At 32.4% G+C, this 24118-nt stretch overlaps 2 protein-coding genes across 2 annotated transcripts in view; both read right to left on the minus strand.

Annotated features, from left to right (window-relative positions):
- Nucleotides 1-729: 729 nt before the first annotated feature.
- LOC114333989 (uncharacterized) overlaps nucleotides 730-24118 on the minus strand; it is a 46196-nt gene continuing 22807 nt past the window's right edge. Inside the window, exons 3-5 of the mRNA XM_028283988.2 lie at nucleotides 21349-21619; nucleotides 6228-6354; nucleotides 730-1017 (exon numbers count right to left, since the gene is read on the minus strand). Of these exons, the coding sequence (XP_028139789.2) occupies nucleotides 831-1017; nucleotides 6228-6354; nucleotides 21349-21619 (585 nt within the window). The 3' untranslated portion in view covers nucleotides 730-830. The remainder of the gene's footprint in view (nucleotides 1018-6227; nucleotides 6355-21348; nucleotides 21620-24118) is intronic.
- LOC114349212 (uncharacterized) lies at nucleotides 13392-16447 on the minus strand. Its single transcript, XM_028299587.2, has 2 exons — nucleotides 15916-16447; nucleotides 13392-15669 (listed from the first exon to the last, which is right to left on the minus strand). Exons 1-2 carry the CDS (start codon nucleotides 16004-16006, stop codon nucleotides 13541-13543), a joined length of 2220 nt encoding a protein of 739 aa, XP_028155388.2. The 5' UTR covers nucleotides 16007-16447; the 3' UTR covers nucleotides 13392-13540.

Genomic DNA, 24118 nt, shown 5'->3' on the forward strand with positions numbered 1-24118 from the left:
GATATAAAAAAATAAAAGCCAGAAAAAAATGGAGAGTATCAGATAAAATTGGAGGGACTTGAAAAAATTGAGGGAATCAGAAAAGAAATGAAGTTTCAGAAAAATTGGAAGGAGATACGATAAAATAGGAGGATGTTGCAAAAAATTGAGTGCAGTGACTGTTAGTCTAAGATCGGAATATAGGTCGATCTGCACCCATCTGCTTTCCTGCTAAAACATTTAATGCATAGACAAATATTTCTAGAATGGGCTGCCTATCAAAATCGTGTCATAGCTATCCTTAAGGGGGCCATAGGGGTTTAAATCAATATTTCAAGCACATTTTTTTAAGTATCGTAGAAATATTCTATTTTTACATTAAACAGGAATATTCAGTACAGTTCGTAGATTATTTAACAAATAATCTTTTGTAATTTTTGGTTTACCATATTCAAATGATGAGTTCTGATGTCCACCGCAAAATTCATTATATTTTGAGGTCTCGTTAAAAATTTGCCACCGTTGACTTATTTTTCAAAATTCTTCCTTGAAATAATTTTTCTTGAATAATCTATGAATTGTACTGAATATGCAGGTGAACCAAACTGACGTTAACTGGAAAATATTGAATGTGAAAACTAAAGACTCTGGTGAAAAATATGCATTTTGCAGATATGGCGATTGAATTCTACATCGCCGATGTACATTGAATTATAGTTAATACAAGTTAATCAAATAACAATGAGCATATATTATCTGTCTACATTTATTATTATAATATTAAACTCTACATTAGTTAATTAATTTTTTATTTAATTTTAAACCTTTATTTATTTTGAATTTGACGTCATCTAAAACATAAAATCGGCAGACAGGGCTTGTTTAAAGAATTGTTTGTAGTCGTCTGCACCTGGTACAATGTCGTTACAGATGCCATTCTTTATAGATTTTATAATCGGTAGTAATATAGCAATAGTATCCTGAGGGCAGCTCTTGGGTTTGTTTTCTGTCATGCATTTCTCATAAGCGCTGAATTCACTAAAAATTACATAAATTTAGTACATACAGATAACAGAAAGTACATAATTCTAAGAATTTTACAGATAATCCATAAAACATAATATACAACTTAATTAGGTATACAAATTGGTTATTTGTTATAAATACATATACAGAGAGCGGCAAAATCGTGGAATAAATTCATTTTCTCTAAATTGGACGATTTAGGAGGTATCCCGAAACAGGTCGAGCAACCACACGAATAGGAATAGGAATGGAAGTAGAAATAGAATGGGAATAATTTTCATTAAAAAAATCATCGATTACGTTATCATGCTCAGATGGATGACGTTATACTAGTATGATATATACGCCAAAAAATTATAATTTAAAAATAAAAATTGACCTTTTTCGGGATTTATCTCCCAAATTGCCCATTCTAGAGAAAAGGACATTATTCCATAATTTTGCCCCTCACTATAATACAGAGTGTCCAGGAACTCTACCGACAAATGAAGACAGCAGATTCTTCAAATAATTTTAAGACAATTTAGCTCAATTCACCTAGTCCAAAAATGCTTCCTAATGGAGCTAGAGCTCTTTGAAAAAGGTGTCTTCTAATTAGTTTTTCTACCTTAAATACAGTGTGCTTCAATTTAGGACAACTAAAATCGGCGCGTACATTTATTTTCCAGAAATAAATCCATTCTATCCATTGCGAATTTCTAGTACCGATTATGGGCGTCCGTTTTGGGTAGGGCAACGGTTAATTTATCACATAATTTTTTGTCTTTAACTTTTACACTAGAAAGTCGGAGGGGCCAATTTGGCCCCTGTTATATATGCAATGTATTTCATTCAAATTACATTTTGCTGCTGTCAGAAAAGACAAAAAAATTCGCTTAAATTAAATGTTTAAACCGCCAAGAGTCAGGTGGGTGGCTGTTTGACATTTAATTTAAGCGAAAAGCAATGTTTATTCATGAAATAAACTTTTTTTATATATTATCTGGCATCGATAAAATGTATTTTGAGTTAAATAAATTACTTTTTTTTGCGTCAATTAATTTAATTCAAAAATTATTTTTTGGCTACCCTGTATAAATAATGATGTTAATGTTTATATTTCTGGATAGAGAATTGAATCACCTTTCAAATGGCCTACCACACGACCCCAATTTCCATTTAAAAAATCATCGATGACGTCATTACGCCCAAATTGATGATGTGACTATTATGGGATATACGTCAAAAAATCATAATTTAAAAATAAAAATCGACCTGTCAGAGCTTTAACTCTGAAAATAATTAAGTCATGAGATAATAGACCGTTTCCACACTTTATAAACTCACTGTATAAAATGTCTTTATCAAAAGTGATGTCTATCAAAGAGCGACGTCTATAATTTAAAATAATTTTCTTCGGAATAACGGAATGAACCAAAGTCGTGTTTTTTAAATAGAATGTTCTCTATATCAAAGCATTAATTTGTGAATACATACAGTGAGCACGTAAAGGTTGGAATAAATTCATTTTCTCGAGAATGGACAATTTTGGAAAAAAATCCCGAAACAGGTCAATTTTTATTTTTAAATTACGACTTTTTGGCATACATATCATACTAGTGACGTCATCTATCTGGGCCTGATGACGTCATCGATGATTTTTTTAAATGGGAATAGGGGTCGTGTGATAGCTCGTTTAAAAGGTAATTTAATTCTCTATTCACTAATATAAACATTTACATAATTTTTTATACAGGGTGTCCAAGAAAACGTTTTTTTAATTTAATTTATTGACAAAAAGAAGAATGCATGTAATTTATTTAATCCAAAATACATTTTACTACTCTCAGAAAACAGAAAAAAAATGTTTATTTAAAAAATATTCATTGCTTTTCGCTTAAACTAAATGTTCAAACTGTCCAGAGGAAGGTGGGTGGCGACTTTGACATTGAATTTTAGCAAAGACAATATTTATTTATCAAATAAACATTATATCCTGTTTTCTGATAGCAGTAAAATGTATTGTGAGTTAAATAAATTACACACATTCTTTTTTTTTGTGTCAATAAATTTAATAAAAAAAAATTTTTGTGGACACTCTGTATAAATAAATATGTTAATGTTTATATTACTGAATAGAGAATTAAATTTCCTTTCAAATGAGTTATCACACGACCCCTATTCTCATTTAAAAAATTTTTAAGATGACGTCATCGCGCCCAGATGGGTGACGTTACTAGTATTATACATATGCCAAAAAGTCGCAATTTAAAAATAAAATTGGACCTATTTTGGTATTTTTTCCAAAATCGTCCATTCTTGAGAAAATGAATTTATTCCAACCTTTACGTGCTCACTGTATATATTTTTTTAAAATTTGAAGAGTTTGTATGATTTGATAGGTCTAACTATATGCTACTGATATGCCTTTTACACGCGTGGCGTACTCTAAACACCACAAGAGAATACTTTTAAAAGCAGCGGTTTTGTTTATTTTTTTTTTGAAAAATTCACTTAGTTGTTTATTATAAACCTTATTCGGCATCAGCGAATGCTTGGAGTTTCTTCTCAGTAAGTCGATTGTGATTTCTAATGGAATCTGATCCCTTAATATTTGACCTCCCGCGAATTTGACCCCTTAAAACTACCCTCATCTCTAACTCTAGTTTCCGGCTCTGGGGATTTTATTAGTTACGTCATGTTCTACTTATTTCCAAATTTTGGTGCACTATGTCGATCACGAACGGCAAAAAAACCTCTTATATTTTTATACTCACCCCAGCCTACCACCCCTTTGCACTCCAAGCAGCGTTTCGCCCCTGGAGCTTAGTTACGTCATGACCTACTTTTTCCCGAATTTTGGTGCACTATTTCCATCATGAGCACCACAAAAGACAATAATAAAAACCGCGACTTTTACCCCTTATAACTACCCTCGTCGATCACCCTGGTTTCCGGCTCTGGGGATTTTACTTAGATATGTCATGGTCTAATTATTCCCAAATTTTGGTGCACCATCTCGGCCAGGAACGTCACAAAAACCCCTTATAATTTTTATATTCACCCCTGTCCCCAACCCTTTGTCGGTAACGCAGCGTTCTGCCCCTGGATATTTTACCTAGTTACGTCATGACCTACTTATTCTCAAATTTTGGTTACACTGTGTAGATCATGAGCGTCACAAAAAAATAATAAAAACCGCGACTTTGACCCCTTATAACTACCCTCGTCCCCCACTCTGGTTTCCGCCCGTTGGGGAAAGTAAAATATACAACTAACTCAACATATCCCAGTATAGTTTTCCATATTACTTATCACGCACAAAATCCGCTTCTATATCTCCGACTAAATGTGTTCGACATTCAATGCATCACATTTTAGTTAAGCCAATTGACACGATCCAAGTGTAGTTGGAATTCATAATCATAATCATAATCCATAATTCTTCCTCAGCATCGTATAACTCCATGAATCTAACGCTCTTCCTTTCAGACCATTTTCTTTTCGTACTCACATCTCGTTTTTGATTTTCCAACAACGACGCCATTTTAATGAAACTACTTGGGTCCATGGAAGTTGGCCAGCGTCCTAGTTAACTTGGATCTTACCTGTTGATACAAGTGTACTTGGACGAATAGGTGATACGATCAAAGTAGCAAAGTAGATGCTGTTTGTGCCTCCCATCCATCACCACTTTTACAGAAATTTGTCTTACACAACGGAAAGGATAACAAATTACAGATCAAGGCATTCTGGATCATATTCTGGAAGATCCCGACTAACCAGACAACTGCTTTACTTTGAGTGTGTTTCCTACTTTTTGTATTTTATATTCCAATTTTTTACTTTTATACAAAAATTCTATGCTCTGTTAATCACGTTATATTTAAGAGAATAAAGATACAAGCACAGTCCAAGTATTTAATTGGAACGCAGTGGGTATAAGTGCTGTTTCTTATTCTAAACTCTCTTATAAAATGCTAAGTTTTTTAAATCTGAATAATTATGTAAAATTTTTGAAGTTAATAAGATCAGTAAATCACTAATTATTTTAAAAAAACAAGCGGAAGAATTTAGGAAAAGTGTTAAACTTCAAACTTGATTTTCTCAAAACTACCAAAAATACACTTGTATCACTTGGCTTCTACACGCCTTATATAATATTTATCAAATAAAACTAAATCTAATCGAATGGAATCAAACCGAATATAGTCGAGTTTATAAGAAGTATTCACTTATGTCGGCACTCCGCAAATGTAACACCCTATTTTTTTTTCATATAGACTCGTGATCCGCGAAGGTGAATTAATTTACATTTTGATGTGGTAGGGGAGCAAAGTATGCTAAATTTGCAGTCACTCGAGCGTTGTGGGGACCATTTGGGTTGTTATTATTAGATCGTAGAACCAAAAAAAGTTAACTAAAATTTTCCATTTTCGTAAGGACTTTCCATTTTTTAATTTAATTTTCGATTTACAACAATCGTCTTTTCCGATTATAGCGCCATCTATCCATAATTCGAAAAAATGTTTCGAATAAAAGTTGCTTATTTTTACGTGAAGAATTCAAATCTGCAATAAAAATTCGGGGTTCCATTTAAGATTTTAAAGTAACCCCATACCCCCACCCTCCGTGGGGGGGGTCATGTTTGGTATTTGAAAGTGTCATTTTGAAAGTGTATTTCGCAGTTTTTCGATCTGATGTTAATTTTGCGAAATATCGCGGGATTTGTATTTAAAATTTTAAATTTACTCCCCCACCCTCTCCGTGGGGGTCATGTTTAGTACCATTTCGCGAAATATTCGCTTTTTTGTGAAATTTTTTGACTCCCCCATTTCTTTATACCCCGCAAAAATCGTCAGGTTTTTGACATAAATATACACTCTTTTGCATGTACTTAACTTGCCTTATCTTAATCTGACAATTTCGAGTATTTTTAAGGTTAGATATTTTTTCGGGCCCCTCTTAACGAACTTCCCCGTATTAGAGGTACATCTGCAAGTTACCAGTTTTCTCCCCAGATGATAATCTGACGCGTTCGAGTAACTGCAAAAATCTCCACTTGGGCTCCCCTACCATTAGTTGGTAGGTATATCAAAACTAATTGAATGTTTAACATAATATATTCATTTGAACCAACGGCAGCTTTGTACGAGTAACATGCGATGCCGTATTTTAGACAATATGGCCACTAAGACCTATTACATTCACCTCTAATAAAAATAAAAATTTGTTTTTCTTACCTGCAGTGATCCTGAAGCTTGGCTATATCATAGAGTGGTGCTTTAGATTTGAAGCTATTTTTGATACAAGTTTCAGATGCGTTACCTACACCGTCCCTCCAACAGCTAGGCTCTCGTCTGTAGTAGGCTAAAATGTTTTAAGGTAAGTCATACATACATGGAATTAGATAAAATAAAAATGGTAATTTAACACAAAGTAATCCAAATAAACAAAATTATTATTGTTCTGAAGCATTCTTTGTAGCATTTATGTAATTTACTATTCATATTGGAAAATAAACCACAATTTAACTTGAAAAATTAGATTAAATCATTACAACACCGTTGTAAAATAGACGCTTCTACGTAGTGCTAAATTAAAAGAAGAGCAGATGGAGAACCCAAAAGAATGGCCTACCTCAAGGAAGCGTTCTGGTGCCCCTATTTAACATTTACACCAACGACTAACCAATGCACCCCCAGACTGAGAGTTTTGTTTACGCTGACGACCTTAGTATCGCCGTAAAGGAGATAACACTCACACAAGTAGAGTCGACAATGGAACAGGCTTTAAACATGACGTCAAGTTACTGCAAACAAAACTCATTACAGCCAAACCCTACTACGCACCAAGCACATACCAAGTATGAACATTTCATCTCAAAAACCATCTGGAGCATGTAAACTGAATGTTTCTTGGGAAGAACAACTCTTGGAACATACTATAGAATAGAATAGAAATATGCTTTATTGTCACTGAAAATACAAATTTTATGGACAAAGGTTAATTAAAGTCAGAAAAAATAAATAAATAATATCTAACAATAACAATAACAAATACAATTTTCTGAAATTTGATAAATCGTCAATATAAAAAAAATATACATAAATACAAAATATAAGTTAATAAAGTAAAGAAAACCTAGATACCTTGGAGTGATACTTGACCCATCACTAACATATACATTCCACTGTAAAAGTACAAGACACAAGGAAAGGTTTATACGAGAAACAACCTTCTCCGGAAACTTATAGGGAGCAAGTGGGGTGCAATCCCCCAGGTATTAAAGTCAATAGCCGCCGCCTTATGTTTCTTAACAGGGGAATATGCTTGTCCTGTCTGGAATAGATCTAGACGCGCCCAATAAGTCACTACGGCTGAAACATGTAGAATAACTACCGGTTGTATGAAGCCTACTTCTCTATCTCTACTGTACCGAGCAGCAGGATTAGCATCACCAGACGACCGTAGATGCGCCTCACAATATGTGGAGTTCTAGTAAACTTTCGATAAAAGACACCAATTATACGAGTTTGACGAACCAGCCGACTTAAGTCAAGGAAAAATTTTATGAAAAATGTCAGCGTCGAGCCACCCGAACTGTTCCCCCTGCATCCAGAACGATCTAATGGAATGAACCTGCACTGGAGAACTTGGCGGACACTCAACTGCATATGCACAGGTGTTGCCCGTGTAAAACGGAACCTCATTAAATGGGGCATCAAGACAGATAACGACACTCTTTGTGAATGTGGGGAAATACAGAACGTGGAGCACCTGAGAATATGCAAACTTTGCCCATCATAGTGCACCGTCGATGATTTATGGCTCGCAAATACAAAGGATGCAGACGTAGCTCGATACTGGACAGAAAAACTGTAGTCGGATCCAGACACGAAAAACTGAAGTAAAGTAAACTTGAAAAATGATTTTATTGACGTTTGTTATTAAAGTATAAAATATTATTAAATTAATCAAAAATGTTGTTGCTCAGTAAAAGACAAATTTAAGACTTTAAAATTATATTTTCAATATTTATAAGTTATTGCGTCCCTGGGACAACTTTATTAAAAGATAGTTCATTCTACTACATGGAAACAACTTTAGCTCAAGAATATCCGTCATAAAAAATCAGAGGATTTGATCTGTCTTTAAAAAGACAACCACATGCAATGGTGATACATAGTAAAATTCTTATGTCAGTGATTCCATAATAAATCACTAGGAAAAACCAGGAAAAAAATTAATGACACTATCCCGACGTTGTAAGTATTTGGTCTTACATTCAGTTTACTCACAAAACTAACATCAAATTCTGATTTTATATGTATCTTATTTTTATATGTATATTTCCGCAGAAATAAAACCTCTATTAGAACCAAGTTTCTGAATATGCCTATTCATGCTTTCTATTACTTGCAAACCAAATGAACGATGAACGAAAAAAGACAACGGAGAAGTCTAAAAATTGCACCCCCTACCTGGTTCCAAACTTGGTTCCGATACTGAGTTAGAAGTAAAAGTAATACAAACTAATCTCTAATACAATAGTTCGCTGCGAAACGAAATTTAGAGATATCTTTCAGTTCAATCAGAAAGGACCACAAACGCCTTTACGTACGTTCCACTCTTATTAGAGATCGTCTGAGATCTGTATGTGGCTAACTCTAATTGACGATCTCTAATAAGACTGGAAAGAACGTAAGGGCGCGAATGGTTCTCCCTGAACGAACTGAAATATAAATTGTCTCTTAGTTTTATTTTGCAGAGAAGTATTTTATATTCGTTGTATTCCTAACCAGAGCCGCCGCTAACAGTTTGGCCCCCCTCGTGCAATTCCAATTATGCCGACCCCTCTTTAAATATAACCATTTAGGGCCTTTCAGAAAGTACCTTAGTTTTTTACATACATAAGGGTGCGAAAAAGGAAAAAGAATACTTCACAAATAATAACCATTTAATAATAAACTTTAAATTAATTTAACATATATTTGCAATACAATATTTTAAAACTATACATTAATATTCTTAAGATACACTGATACACTTACTACAAAACAAAAATGTAATTAGAATCAATGGGAAAATCCCAATGGGAAAATTGTTACAAAATTATTTAAATGATTGCTTGTTTTAAAAATACATTACAAAAAAGTACAAATTGCTATAATTATTAAAACTAAAAAAATAAAATAACTCAATATGTAATTATTTTATAATTAAAAAATGGTTTTAGCAAAATGATTTAAGGGATAAAAAGAAACGCAGCTTTAAAATTTATAGGCTATTGATTATGTTCAAAATAAGAGAGCTAAAAGGAACTACAACGTTAACGAGATTTTATTGTCTCATATGGTCAAAGGACATCTATGTTTGAAAAAACCGCGGAGTGCTACCATTTAAATGGGTGCGTTTTTAAGAAAGGGGTGAATTAGTCCCTAGGCACAGGGTGAATTAGGGTGAGTTCCATTCACTTTTGGTACAAACACTTCTAAAGGAAAATTATTCCAGGATAAATTTACTATCGAAATATCATATTTTTAAGTCAAAAGTATTTTTTTTTACAAAAATACATTCAAAATAAAAGCAAGAAAAAAACAAAAAAGAAAATAATTTTGTTTTCAGCCCCATAATTTCTTTCCACATGGATATAAGTATAGGTATTGCTTCAGCGAAAAATAACTTCCATCCTTCCTTTTTAAAATGACGTTTGGTAGAAGACTCTAGGATTTATAGTTTCCAAAATAGAATTTTTCAAAATTTGCCGCTCACAGAATTTTTGAGAAATTTTCCCCATTATTTCGCAAACATTGTTCTGTAACTTTTTTCTACGCATTTCTAGGTATATGCAATGGTACATTTAGCAAAAAGAGAAGTCAATTGCCTTTAAAATGGTCTACTGTGTAAGGTCGTACGACTATTTTTAAACAAGTTATGCTTTTTCAAGCTTTTATACTTTTAATGATTTTTGATATTTTTTATGATTATTTTTTTTTAATTTCTCATTATGACTTTTTTTCTTGTACATTTAGGTATACACATACACATTTTAGAATAAAAAAAGCTTATTTTCTTCTTACTTTAAAATGTTGTATTGCAATCACCTCTAGGACTATTTTTAAACAAGATATCCGTGGAATATTCAAGGGGATCCGTAATTTGAGAAAAAATTTAAATTTTTTTTATTTTTTCAATTAGAAGAATATAATTGCATATTGTAACATAATTTTTAATTCCAAATAACTTTTCTTGATAACACTTTTCGATATTGTGGAATATAAAGGTACTTTACTCTTGAGCTAAATTCATATTTTTTAACATACCTCGTACACTATTGATAAAATTTTATATCTGATGATTACATCTTAGGTTTTAGACTATGCAGAGCATTTTATAAAGAATAATTTTTTTCATATGGTTCCATATGGTTCCATAAAAAGTTTTCCATATGGTTCCAACTTAGTGGGACCTATTGCATGTGTATATGTCAAACTATGCATAAGCATATCTTGTTTAAAAATAGACCTAGAATTTTTTACAATACACTATTTTAAAGTAAAGAAAATAAGCTTTCCTTTTTATTGCACAATGTGTATATACCTAAGTATACAATAAAAAGTTATAATGAGAAATTTAAAAATAATCGTAAAATATATCAAAAATCATTAAAAGTATAAAATTTTGAAAAACCATATTTTACTTAAAAATAGTCATGCAGCCTTATACGATAGACCATTTTAAAGGTAATTGACTTTGCTTCCTACCAAATGTAACATTGCATATACCTAAAGCTGCGTAAAAAGAAGTTACAGAACAATGTTTGCGAAGTAACAAGGAAAATCGCCCAAAATTGTTGTGAGTTTCGAAATTTGAAAAATTATATTTTGGAAACTGTAAATCACACAGACTTATACCAAACGCCAGTTTAAAGAGGAAAGATGGAAGTATTTTTTCTGTGAAGTAATACCTATACCTATATCCCCGTGAAAAAAAGTTGTAGGGCAAGAAACAAAAATGCTACCTTTCGTGTTTTTTTCTTTTTTTTTTTTCTATTTTTTCTTCTATTTTTGTAAAAAAAAATATTTTTGACTTAAAATGTGATATTTCGATAGTAAATTTAACCTGAAACAATTTTTCTGTAGACGTGTTTGTACCAAAGGTGAATAGAACTCACTCTAATTTGCCCTGTGCCTAGGGACTAATTCACCCTTTTATCAAAAACGCACCCCTTTAAATGGTAGCGCTCCGCGGTTTTTTCATATATAGAGTTCCATTGACTCTATGTAACAATAAAACCCCGTTAACGTTGTAGTTTCTTTCTAAAATACATAATCAATAGCCTATTAATAAAGCTCCAATAAATGAACGTGAAATACAGCGATACCGTATAATTTTCAGGGTCAACTCCTAATTGCATGAAAATTTGGATTTAGGTTCTACTCATCCTCCACTTCAAAGTTGAACTTGTGCCGTTGGTTGCTTTTACTTGGGGGGTGAAATTCACTCCTTCTCGGGGGTGAAAAAATATACATTAAAATAAGTCCGGAAACAGATAAACTGATTTAAGCAACTTTTGTTCTACAGAGTTTTTTTTAACTTAGGTAGTTGGTTAATTTAGTAGTACTAGAGTCATTTGCGACTAAAAATGTTTACTTTTCAACAAAAAAAAAACACGTTTTCAAGCGGTGTTTCGGAAATACTCAAAAAGTAAGTATTTTGTCGAAAAAAATATTCTTAGAAAAAATGTAATATATAAAAAAACGAATAAATGGTATATTATATTCGTAGTCTATAGAACCAGTAAAAGCAAATTTGTAGCTCATGAAAAAGACGCTATTATCCGTCAAATGCCAAATCGAATATTTCAACGTGAAATTACCAAAAAATGAAGCTCTTTTCGGGGAAAAACCCATTAAATCTTTTTTAAGGTTTTTACAGAAAGCTTTATTTTTATGTTTTATAAAAGTTTCTAGCATCAAAACTAAGCGAGTTAGCCTCAAAATAAAGTTGGCTCCTTTTTTTTGGTAAAAAAATCGTGAAAATCTCCCCATATTTAGCGCCCCAAATTAAATTAATCGTTTTACCGCTTTACAAATGTGTACTTTTTTCTTATACAGTGCTAGTCAAAAGTCCGTACCCCCCCCCCTCGTATCTTTTGAACGGTTATACATATAATAGTGAAATTTGGAGGGAGGAAATAAACGGACGTACGCTTCTTAACTAGTCATGACAGGTGACGTAATAGTGACAGATGACTTTACAGCGCCACTGTGACAGATCGTTTTAAATGGGACCTTATGGCAAGTGACACCTCATTTGAAAGGTATTGATAATACCTATTCAGTCATACTAATTTTTTTGGGTTTAATTTGATTTTGATTTTGGTGAATAAATGAAATAAATATAACTTTGTAGTTTCGCATTTAATTATTAAAAATTCAAATGTCCGCCCATGGTTATTTTGTCAAAAAAGTTGACATTTTTCAGCTCTCTAGTAGTTTTTACGTCAACGTCAACCTTTTTGACAAGTAACCATAGGCGGAGGTTTGAATTTTTATTAATTAAATGCGAAACTACAATTTTATATTATTTCATTTATTCATACAAATGAGTTTAAACTCAAACAAAATTAGTATAGCTGAATGGGTATTTTCAATACCTATCAAACGAGGTATCGCTTACCATAGGGTACCATTTAAAATTATCTGTCACAGTGGCGCTGTAAAGTCATCTGTCACTTTTACGTCACCTGTCATGACTAGTTAAGAAGCATACGTCAGTTCATTTCCTTCCTCCAAATTTCACTATTATAAGTATAACCGTTCAAAAGTTACGAGGGGGGTACGGACTTTTGACTAGCACTGTATATGTTTTATATCGCACCTTGAGAAGAAGACTGCTCCAATTCAAAATATATCATTTTACAGGAGAGGCATTTTAATGTTTGAAGCAAAATGTTAAATCTAATAGTAGAAAAAAGATATTTCTTTTAGCGGATATAAATAAAAAACAACATCATAAATGAAAGTAAGTTTTAGTATTTTATTAAAATACATCTTATAAATAATTATACACATTATTTTGACTTGGTACTGTTTTCTTCCCAAAAAGAGTTCTATTTTTTGGTTTTGGTACAGATACTCAAAATTACTCCCATTATGATAGTTGTTTATTATTATTATTTTTCAAACGTAGAGATCAAGATTTTACTACAGTAAAACCTGTCAATAACGGTCACTAAAAATGACAGAACTATTGGCCGATATAAAAAGGTGGCGGCTAATACCAGGTTTTGTAGTCCACAAATTTTGGTTTGGGGAACTTTGAAACTGGCCGGCTAGTTCAGGTGTCCGGTTTGACAGGTGGCCGTTACCACAGGTTTTACTGTAAAATGAAACACAGTAGCAGAACTAACGTACATTTATTAAGTTACATAGAGCTGATTACAAATTATAAAAAGGTTGGTTACACTTAAATACATACTGAAATAATTATTACTTATATTAAATCTTTAATTACCTTAATTATCTTAGTCAATTTTCATTGACTTCAGCTAACAATTGTTTGTATCAACTGAATTTGAAATCGGCAAAGACTCATAAAAATTGTGATACTGTTTATTTATTATATTAGATGTACAAAGGGACAACAAATCTTGTTTTTTAGCAGACGAAATGCCAGGAGGGTCATTGTACGCTGGTTTCAATTTTAATTGTGCTTGTCGTCCTCTCTTTTTTTCTCTTATATCTAAAACCTTAAATTCATCTTTGAAATTGTACTTATAAAAAATATGGAATGGGCTTCCTCTTTCAACTCGAACGACACTAATTTCTTTCCATTTCACAGTCTCGCCTAAGGTATTTTTTGAGAAATTTGATTTATTTCCCATCATTTGCTTTATGTCCTTAACATCCTCTGTACTCAGCTCTTGAACCTTTAGTGGATTACCATTTTTTTTAGCTGTCTGAATAACAGTGATCCATTGCGCTGGAACAGAAATAGTGCCAGAACGTAACGCTAATTTTTTTTGTTTTTCGATCAATGAGTGGACCATGTCACCTTCGTTTTGGGTATGTCCAGTCGGCAAAAACTTGTGAGTAATAGAATTAACATTAAATTTTTCTACTGCATAGAGAAAGGCTAACGGGATTGTCTGTTTTTTATTTTGCCCAGGACAATTGTCAGAATAGAATATGACATCTCTATTTTGGCAATTGTTCTGTAGAAAATATAGAAGACAAGAACCAATTTCGTTACTGCCTCGTCTTGCCTGAGCTTCGTTCCATACATAGCAAAATCCAGTGGCATTTCCTATATCATATACCGTAAAATTTAAGGTGGAAAGTCGTCTTTTATAATAGAATAAGGATGCATCTCCACATGGAGTTGGTAGCACAGCTTGTAGGTCAAAAGCAGCTGTGACACACTCTTTATTTTTTGCCCTTAATGAATCTATTCTTTTCTCTTCCCTAGCTTGTTCCTTTACTTCTAAATGTGCATCATAAATTAATTTAAATTCTTCATTTTCTGGACAATTTTTATATTGTTCACATGTACTGCAATTGTCTTTTTTCGGAATAAAAAAACTTATGTTAAATTTTTCTAAAAATGTTTTTCTGAAAGCTGTATAATTACCAAACAATTTTTTATTTTGTTGGCATTCAAGTTTATAATCTCTATGTAAATCAGAAAGGGTTTTGCAACCATCTATGTATTCCCTTGTAGTTTGATTCCTCAAATAATGGGATTCTATCCTAGGAATTGCATTGATAAAATTGAACATGCCTTGTAATAAATTGTCATCAAGTTTTATGTGTTTCCCATGCTTACCACGTCGCTCACCTTCAATAAATCCCTCATTGTTGCATTTTTCTAAAGCAGTACTAACAGTTCTTTTACTAATGTCTAATGTGTTCAAGAAAAAGTGCCTACATACCTGTATTTTACTACCATTACATTCAAAAAAATAATTGTTATTATAAGATCGTTTGCTTCCTTCTTTAGTATACCGATATTTTGGTTGGACCTTCTTTATATTCCTTACAATCCAGTCTCTCTGACGTGTTAGGTCTTGTAAAGCATAGAAGTTGTTGAAAATTATTTGACGTTCTTGATTATTAATCTTCTCAGTGCATTTTAGACGACAGTTTATACTGCATGGAGGCTTTAATGATTTTGCTTCAATCGTTTTACCACTTGAATTAATATACGAACTTCCTGAATTGCGTTTGATTTTTGCTGCAGTTTTTTTCCAATTTAATTCGTTACGAAACCTTTTCCGTACACGCTTCTTAGGCGTCTCTGCTATGTCACTATCAGAACTACTTATAACTACATTATGAGTACTAGCATTACAATTTTTATTAATATTACTACTAAACCTGTCTGATGAAGTATCTGTGTCCTCTGAATCACTTGAATATACTCTATTATAATACCGTTGCTTGCTTTTTTTTGACAATGGTTCCCAATTTTCATCCTCGGAAGTATTATCAACATAGTCATCATCACATGATGTAATTATTTCCTCCTGCATGGCTGAATTAGAAGACATATCATTTTGAGATTCAGCAGTTAAATCAGGTGCAGCCAATTCAGTAGACCCACTTGTTTGTGTAGCATCATCATAAATTTCTATTTTGTTATTAACAGCTGTCTCATTATAAGATTGTGATACATCATCTGGAAAGAAAAAGTGATGAATTATAATCATAATAATTACTTAAACTGGTAGGTAGGCTTACTTTGTAAAGTTAAATGAAACCCTCAACTAAATTGAAATGAATACATAAACAAATATTAGCTTACTATTTCACTTCGAAATAGTAGGTAAGTATGTATCTACATAAAATTCTTTTCAGAAACTAATTTAGATGCTTATAGAAACAACAAAAATTAGGTTATATAATATGCAAAATTACAACTTACCTTGAGATATTTGTTTTAAAGCCGACTCAATTATTCTTTGGGCTCTTGACATTTTTTGATTGGATTTTTCTACAGATAATCTATTTTCCATTCTGATATGAACGAAAACCGAAAAGTACTAATGTTTTAACCAAAATCTCCTGTCAAAATTAGTAATTGTCAGTCATAATGTTAAGTATGCATAACATAACCTAACTTTTAATGGTGCCAACCCACGATCAGCTGTGTTATTATTGGGAGAAGAGTGTACCAATTCAAAAGGAACACTCTTCCAGCAAATTATAATAATAATTCTGACTGCATATTTTACAAGAAGACTGTTCCATTCTACTTGGCACAGTATTCTTGCCAATATATGAAAGATTTAGCCAAAGGAATACTGAACTTTTAAAAACTGAATGAACTATGAGAGGTTTTAGAGTTGGAACACTCTTCTACCCAAAAGAGTACATTAAAAACTATCGTTTAGTCAACTTAACTCAAAATTGCCATTTTTTGAGTTGGCACACTCTTCTTCCCAAGGTGCGATATGATCTGTAAGTTTCACCGGTTTAAAGTGCTTATTTTTGAAAGGGTTTTAGTTAAAAGGACTTTAACGAAACAGCCATATCTTAACCAATTTTTGTCTTACGGAAAAACAAAATAAAACTAAAATATTTATAAAAGCCAAAACTACATTTTTTTACTCTGAGATTTTTTGTACCGCTAATACTTTTTACGTTAAAAAACGACATTTTTCCAAAAGTTTAAAAACTTTTATTTTAATATAAAATAATTTTTTTTAAATATGCACTTCGAACTGGTCAAACTTACAGATCATAATATGAACCATTATACTTGTAAAGTAAATGTTAAAGCGGTAACGATTAATTTCATTTAGGGTGTTAAAGTAAGGAGGATTTTCACAGTTTCTTTTTACCGAAAAAAAAAGGGAAAAACTTTATTTTGAGCATAATTGGACAAAAACAAACCTTTTCTTAAACACTTTAAAAAAGTTTTAATTGATTTTCCCCGAAAAGTGCTTAATTTTTTGGTTATTTCACGTAAAAATATTCGATTTAGAATTTGACGAATAAGAACGTCTTTTTCATGAGCTACAAATTTGCTTTTACGCTTTAACTGGTTCTACAGACTTTACGAATATACCATTTTTTTCCTTTTTTTTTATATGCTACTACATAAAATATATAAAAATTATAAAAAATACTTACTTTTTGAGTTATGTTTTATTTTTTTGGTGAAAAATAAACATTTTCCCTCGCAAATAACTCGAAAGGTATTGACATATTTAAAAACTCTACCTATAAAACAAATTTGCTTAGAATTAGCCAATTTATCCACTTCCGGGCTTATTTTAAATGTTTGTGGTTTCATCCCCGAGAAGAGGTGACTTTCACTTCCCAACTAAAAGCAACCAATGCCTACGGTACCAGTCCAACTTGGAAGTCGATTAGGTACTGGGCTATTAGGTTTAACGCAAATAATTTGCTACCTGTTTTCAAAATGTATTTTATTTCGGTTAATATAATAATTAAGGAATGTAAGGAATTAGATTTTGTAATAAAAAAATTTAAAACTACATTAATGATTTCACGACACACTTACCACAGTAAGATTTTAAGTATTTTTTACTTTACCAAAATTTTCCACCCTCTGAAATCTACCGCCTTGGGCTATAGCTTATTCAGCTCATATGTAAATCCACCACGAACATTAATATTCAATTATTGTCTTATTTTTAAAACACTCACAATACATTCACAATCACAAAATATTTTGACTTTTTTAGAAATTTATAATCCACACTCATATTCGTATCATCATCATACATCAACTTGATGACTTACAGAAAAAGGGTTTAGGGACAAAAGCAGAAGCTCAGCATCAGTTAATAAGGCGATAAAAAAGTGTTTAATAGTAAATGAAACAGAGGCAAATATAATATTCTTGAAATTTTTGACCTAAAAAATTCGAATGGATAAGCTAAGTGTTATTTTGCTATCCCAGGTTCTGAAAATAGTTACATTTTCAAACGTACGTATTCAGCTATAATGAAATCAGTTACATCGACACATTGACAGACTTTTATAAAAAATAAACTACTACATTTCCAGTTGGTGATTACGCTGACGCTATATTTCGTATAAAAGAAAAATAGTAATTGATCTCCGTCCTTACTTGTTCTGTTTGTTTGGGTTTTGATTTGCCGCCCCCAGGACATGCCGCCCTTGTGCGGTGCACCCCTTGCACGCCCGCTTACGGCGGGCCTGTTCCTAACTGAGTATCGGAATCAAGTTTTCGTTGGAATTTGGCCATGATGAATACAAAGGTCTTCTTCTTCAAGTGCCGTCTCCTAATCGGAGGTTGGATATCATCATCACTATCTTTACTCTATCCACCGCTGCTCTAAAGAGTTCTATAGAACTGCATCTAAACCAGTCCCTTAAATTCTTTAACCATGACACTCTCCTTCTTCCTATACTCCTTCCGCCTCTTATCTTTCTCTGTATTATCAGTCTTAGCATTTCATATCGCGGTCCCCTCATTACGTGTCAATATGCATATTACGTGTCCCCTCAATACAAAGGTAGTTAAGTGCAAATTCTAGACTTCCCTTTATCTCCTTTAATTAATCGTTTGTTTGGTTTGCAAGTAATAGTAAACTCGAATAGGCGTAATCAGAAACTTGATCGCAATAGAGGTTTTATTTTGTCAGGTCCCAATAGAGGGATTTTCAAAGATAAAATTTCCAATATAATATAATATAGATATGTCAAATACAGTCTATAATATGATATGTAAGCCCTAGGCCTACAAGGCCTGTAGAGCATATTAAATAAAAAATAAATTAATAAAAAATAATATGATATGCACAAATTGTAATTTGCAATATACTGACCACTCATCAAGACGTATAAAAGACCGTATTACTTCGCAAAAGAATGATGCCAGAAATTCTTATCTGATCAAAAATCAACAGAGTTTTAGGGCTCTTTTAGGTGTTCCTTTAATTTTGCCGGTGTGTGTATTATTTCATACCGGTTTAATATTGTGTATTTATTACTTAGTTACGAACCACATAATGATATACTTTATCCCCGCGCGGGCTAAACGAAATTATTGCAATAGCAAACAACAAAAATCAAACATTTCATTAATATCGGACTGGTACCTATATTATTTGACAAATAATGACATGATTTCGAAGTCAGTTAAGTATTATATAATGTCCTAGGGCGTTATTTTGAAAAATAAGGCCCTAGGGTATTAAATTTAAATAACTAGTTAAATACTGTCAAGTTGACAAATAACAACCTAGGCAAAACTATGGTTACCACAATTACGTTACGACTATTGCTGGTCAATGTACTTATTTGAAAGCCAATTAATTCAAAATTTATTCAAATTTTTTGCATATAAAGAATAATTTAGTCGGACATTAAACGTTGAAGGCGCCACGGGTATTATACATAGATAATAACGCTTTCGGTCAACGTATATCCCTCGGGCCAAAGGGCCTCGATATATACACCATTGACCTCAAGCCTTATTATCCTTATAATACCCTTGGTACCTTAATACTTAACTATTAATCCCTTTATTTATTAAGGTAAACATTATATTTATTATTAGACGGATTAATATAAAAATTACAACTTTAAAAAGATCCTGTTAAAGCAATGCCACTTGTGTTGAATGTCGATTCATTGTCCATAATGTTGTTTTATCCATTATCCATTGTCCACGTTTTTCAATATTTTTCCTTGAATTTTTTCTTGAATAATCTATGAATTGTACCTACTGAATATACCTATTTAATTTAAAAATAAAATAATTCTACTATATTTTAAAAAATGTGCTTAAAATATTGATTTCAACCCCTACGGCCCCCCTTAAGGCCCGGCGAAAAATGGAACCTAAGCGAGACACAACCTGCGCCGGCTAACTGCGTAGATAGTTTTGCGCATCCTACTATCAGTGCATTCGTTCACAGGTCTCGTTTGGGAACGTTTGTCATCGGCGTACAGTTTTCTTGGGCCGTGGGACGCGTGACTCACCGCCAGATGTTTATTTTTACTTGTTTTTGTTTGCGAGATGGAAGTATAGGAAATGAATACGGATGGGTCCTAAGTACAATTTATTATGATAAATAAAACTATTAGCATAGTCAATACCCCGAGTGAAAACTGCGTTGTCTTGGTCATTAAATGCTGATAACTTTTGGTAAACTAAGTAAGCGGCGATACGAAATTAATAATCAAAGTTTTGCCTTCACAAAAACACATTATTAGAAAATATTCATGTTACTTAAAACCGTGATCAATAAAAATATCGTATTACCCTCAAATTCAACTTGTCGGCATATTACATTTTTGCTAATTACATATTACATTTTTGTTTATTCTTAAAAATTAAAAACGAAATATACAGCTAGTGTTATTTTTTATGACCGATCAGTAGCGGAGGGATTATGAATTATGACCTGAAGTAATTGTAAATGATTGCGATCCTGCAGTAATTGTAAATGATTGTGATCCGAGCAGTAAATTGAGGAATATGAGTTATGACCGAGCAGTAGGGGAGAGATTATTTTAAATATATAGGTATTATGTGCAGAAACAAAATACTCAGTGTAAGATATCTTTTTGTGCAACCGCTGATGATCAAACTCGATATTTTCGAATGTCAAACCGCTACGACTCCTAGGGACGTGTAAGATATTTTTAAAACGTTACTAGTTACAAGTACGGAAATACCGATTCTAAGTTGCCTACTCAATTCAGTACAAGGATAAGGTACATCAGTATTTTGTAATCATTATTTGTACCCAGTACGACTGAGAACCGGTATCAAAAGTAACCGTTACATGTCCGCACTGATTTTGCCCATCTCTATTCGCCACGTCGATAGCCAACGGTTGGGTTGGGTTGTGTTCAATATGCGGCACGCTAGAAAAATAAGTGCACGGGTCACCCGTCCCGCCGGAGCAGGTTGTGTCTCGCTTAGGTTAAATTTGCGCCGGGCCTAAGGATAGCTATGACACGATTTTGATAGGAAACCCATGCTGAAAATATTTGTCTTTGTCCATGTATGAATTTTAATAAAAAACTGTTTCATCGTGAAAACAGATGGGTACAAATCGACCTATATTCGGATCCCTTACTATAAATACCTGCGCTGCGGAACAATATTATTTCTATTTAATATAAAATAAAACTAAAACTTTAATTGATGCAATGAACCGGTGTGACAGAGTTTTGTATGCACCACGTGCATTATTACATGTTTATATCTTCGGGCGACCTATAAACTCTCGGGCCAGAGGCCCTCGAATTTTTAAGCTTGTCGCCCTTAGGGTATAAACATCTATTTAATGCCGTTGATATATAAATAACTATTATGGTACTGGCTAGTATTACTGAGTATACTTACTAAAGGACACACGTCCCTTGTTACCACACAAGTAGTCGTATATTTCGGTATCTATTTTCTTCCAGACATCAATCGCATGATTTTGAGTGGCATCAAAACAATCCTTAACTACTTCATTGGCCTTCTCTACACAACCATTTATTTGAGTTTTAAGCAGACATTGTTTCCTGGCAAAACTGATTGGTGATGCTACTGGAATTTCTTTAGTGTTAACTAGATCCGCAGCACCAGTTATAGATTTCAAGCATTCTTCTCTAACCTTTGATGCTTCCTTGAAATAAATAAATTACTGCTGACTTTAAATTATTAAAATTAGTGATGACATAATATGTTAAAATATGACTGTTAAATTTACTGTTTTAATTGGGAATAAGCCACATATTAAGATGTTTTGAGAGAAAAAGCCTCAGAATAATTTTTGGAACGAAAACAAATGCTGGGGTCACGCAGTTGTATAGAACGAGCGACGTAGTCCAAGAAATTAAATCTCAGCGTCTAAGAGGGCTGGCCATGTCTATAGACTCTCTAATAACCGCCTCCTGATCTGGGAGGAAGCCCCCACAGGAAGAAGGCCCTTAGCATGCCCACGAATGCGATGGAGAGACAATATATGGTTAGCCTTAAGAACATTGGGACTACCAATGGTACAATAAAGTTTTATGGTACAATTATTTTGCGCACGATATTTGACAGCTGAAGTCAAGCGTGTGACGTAGCAAAGATCCCTGTGAACCATTATTTGTAATGGTAGTTACTATTAGTATAGTGGATTATTTTGCAAAACTCTTATAATTAATTCGTTTTTATCGATTTTTTCCGTTTTTTTGGATATTACATAAATACAGGGTGTCCCGGAAAATAGTGCGTTCCTTTAAGGTATGGAGAGAATACACAATTTGGAACCAAAAAGTCCAATACCATTCTTTTCTAAAGTTAACCGTTTCCAAAAAAAAGTTAACATTGTTTTCCATATACCTATATACCTGTATTTTAATGTTTGGAAATTTTAATAAACTGGCAACATCGTACGCACTACGGACTAATAACAGATAATAAGAACTCGTTTGTGATTGTGATTTACATTATTTAAAATAATCCAACTTAATAGTAGGTAATAATTAATTATGTATTTACTATTTGTTTATTAAAATTATTTTCTTTTGAAATGTATTGAAATACCTATTGCATAATTTTAAACGAATTACAAATCTTTTAACATAAAAACACATCTTTTAACTGAACTAGTATTATGTATTTAGTAAGGTTTAAATGGGTTGAATGCTGAGTATTGCTGGCTGAGGGCTTTAACTGGATTACATAGTTTTAATAGTTTACAGTGGAACTTAAATACACCAGATAATGTCTCAGTAATTTGTTTACTTGTGAACTGAAATAACTAAGTTGTACTTACTTGAAAATCATTATTATACCGAATAGATGTTTCAAGTAACCTTTCACAAACATCAAAACATTTTGAAAGAAATTAATTATAGTATGCCTCTCCATTTAGTTATCTGCCATAAATAATCAACGTAATAACATAATAGGTAATACACTCACGGTTCGAAAACATTTTCGGCATTGACACTAAACAGGATTCTTTAAAACTATCTGTTTACTATCTATCTTCTATTTATTTACATGGGACTCTCTATGCTTAAATTTGCGTACCCCACATAGTTGTCAGATTTAAATTTGCATACCAAAATGTATTTTAATTTTTTGGTCAAACGGTTGCATTTAGAAAAAAATGTTATAAGAGTTTTTTGTTCTACATGGTGCCTTTTACCTATACCTTTAAGGAACGCACTATTTTCCGGGACATCCTGCATTTGTTATAGTTTGTATAGACTATTTTAAGAACATTTACTCGTTAGTGTTTAGTTTTATTTACTGTCGTGTATTTATTTGTTTTTGTGTTTGGTGTTTGTATCTATTGCAAAATGCGCTGTGCATTAGTTGCTTGTTGCAATAGTGACAATAAAGATAACTAGTTGTAAATGCCAAGAATTGAGTTGTAATTCTCTATGATTGTTAGAGGATAGTTAGTTGAATAATGAATGGAAATTTTACTATCTATTCATTTTTATTTATTTTTATATAGTTGTATTATATGTTTAATGAATATAATAATGTAGAAATTTAAATGAATAAATCTATCTATCTAGTTTTTAATTTTCCTACTAACGTATATTTAAACAAAACCAAGATAATTTTACGTGTGAAAATTATAAAAGATGTCATATAAAACATTGTGTTATATTGCGTGGCCTCGCTGTGCTCATATTCGATGGCCAGCTAGCTCATCCGATCTGAATAAAGTTTACTTTATAATTATTATTTATCTCGATTTTGTGTTTAGTTTAGTATATAGCTGCAAATTTTGAGTACCTTAATTACAAAGTGATCATTAACAAATTAAGAAGTGGGGTACCCTGTATATTTGAAAGTCATTTTAAAATTTGTAGCTATACTCAACCCATTTTTATGTGGATATTACTTTTTTGTATCTTTAACCAACTGAAATATCGAACTCTGGAGTACCACTTAATGAACCTGTATGTATAATAAACATATCTTTATCGTTTCTCTATAATTACTATAATTAAATTAGCCAAATTATATTAAAAATTTAAAATTAAGTTTTTAATATAAAACTACATTCAAATATTGCGTGAAGAAGGATCTTTACTACGTCATGCGCGAAAGCGACCGATTTTGGAACATTACGTGCGGAATTTATTGTACCATGGCGGCTACCCACTGACCC

Source organism: Diabrotica virgifera, chromosome 4, assembly GCF_917563875.1.
Source record: "Diabrotica virgifera virgifera chromosome 4, PGI_DIABVI_V3a".
NCBI lineage: Eukaryota > Metazoa > Arthropoda > Insecta > Coleoptera > Chrysomelidae > Diabrotica > Diabrotica virgifera.

Bases quoted from the DNA above. Each gene is read 5' to 3' on its own strand.
- LOC114349212 (XM_028299587.2), bottom strand. From the start codon at position 16,006: ATGGAAAATAGATTATCTGTAGAAAAATCCAATCAAAAAATGTCAAGA. The intron at 15,670-15,915 runs GTAAGTTGTAAT...TTTTCTTTCCAG, and splicing joins TTTAAAACAAATATCTCAAG to ATGATGTATCACAATCTTAT.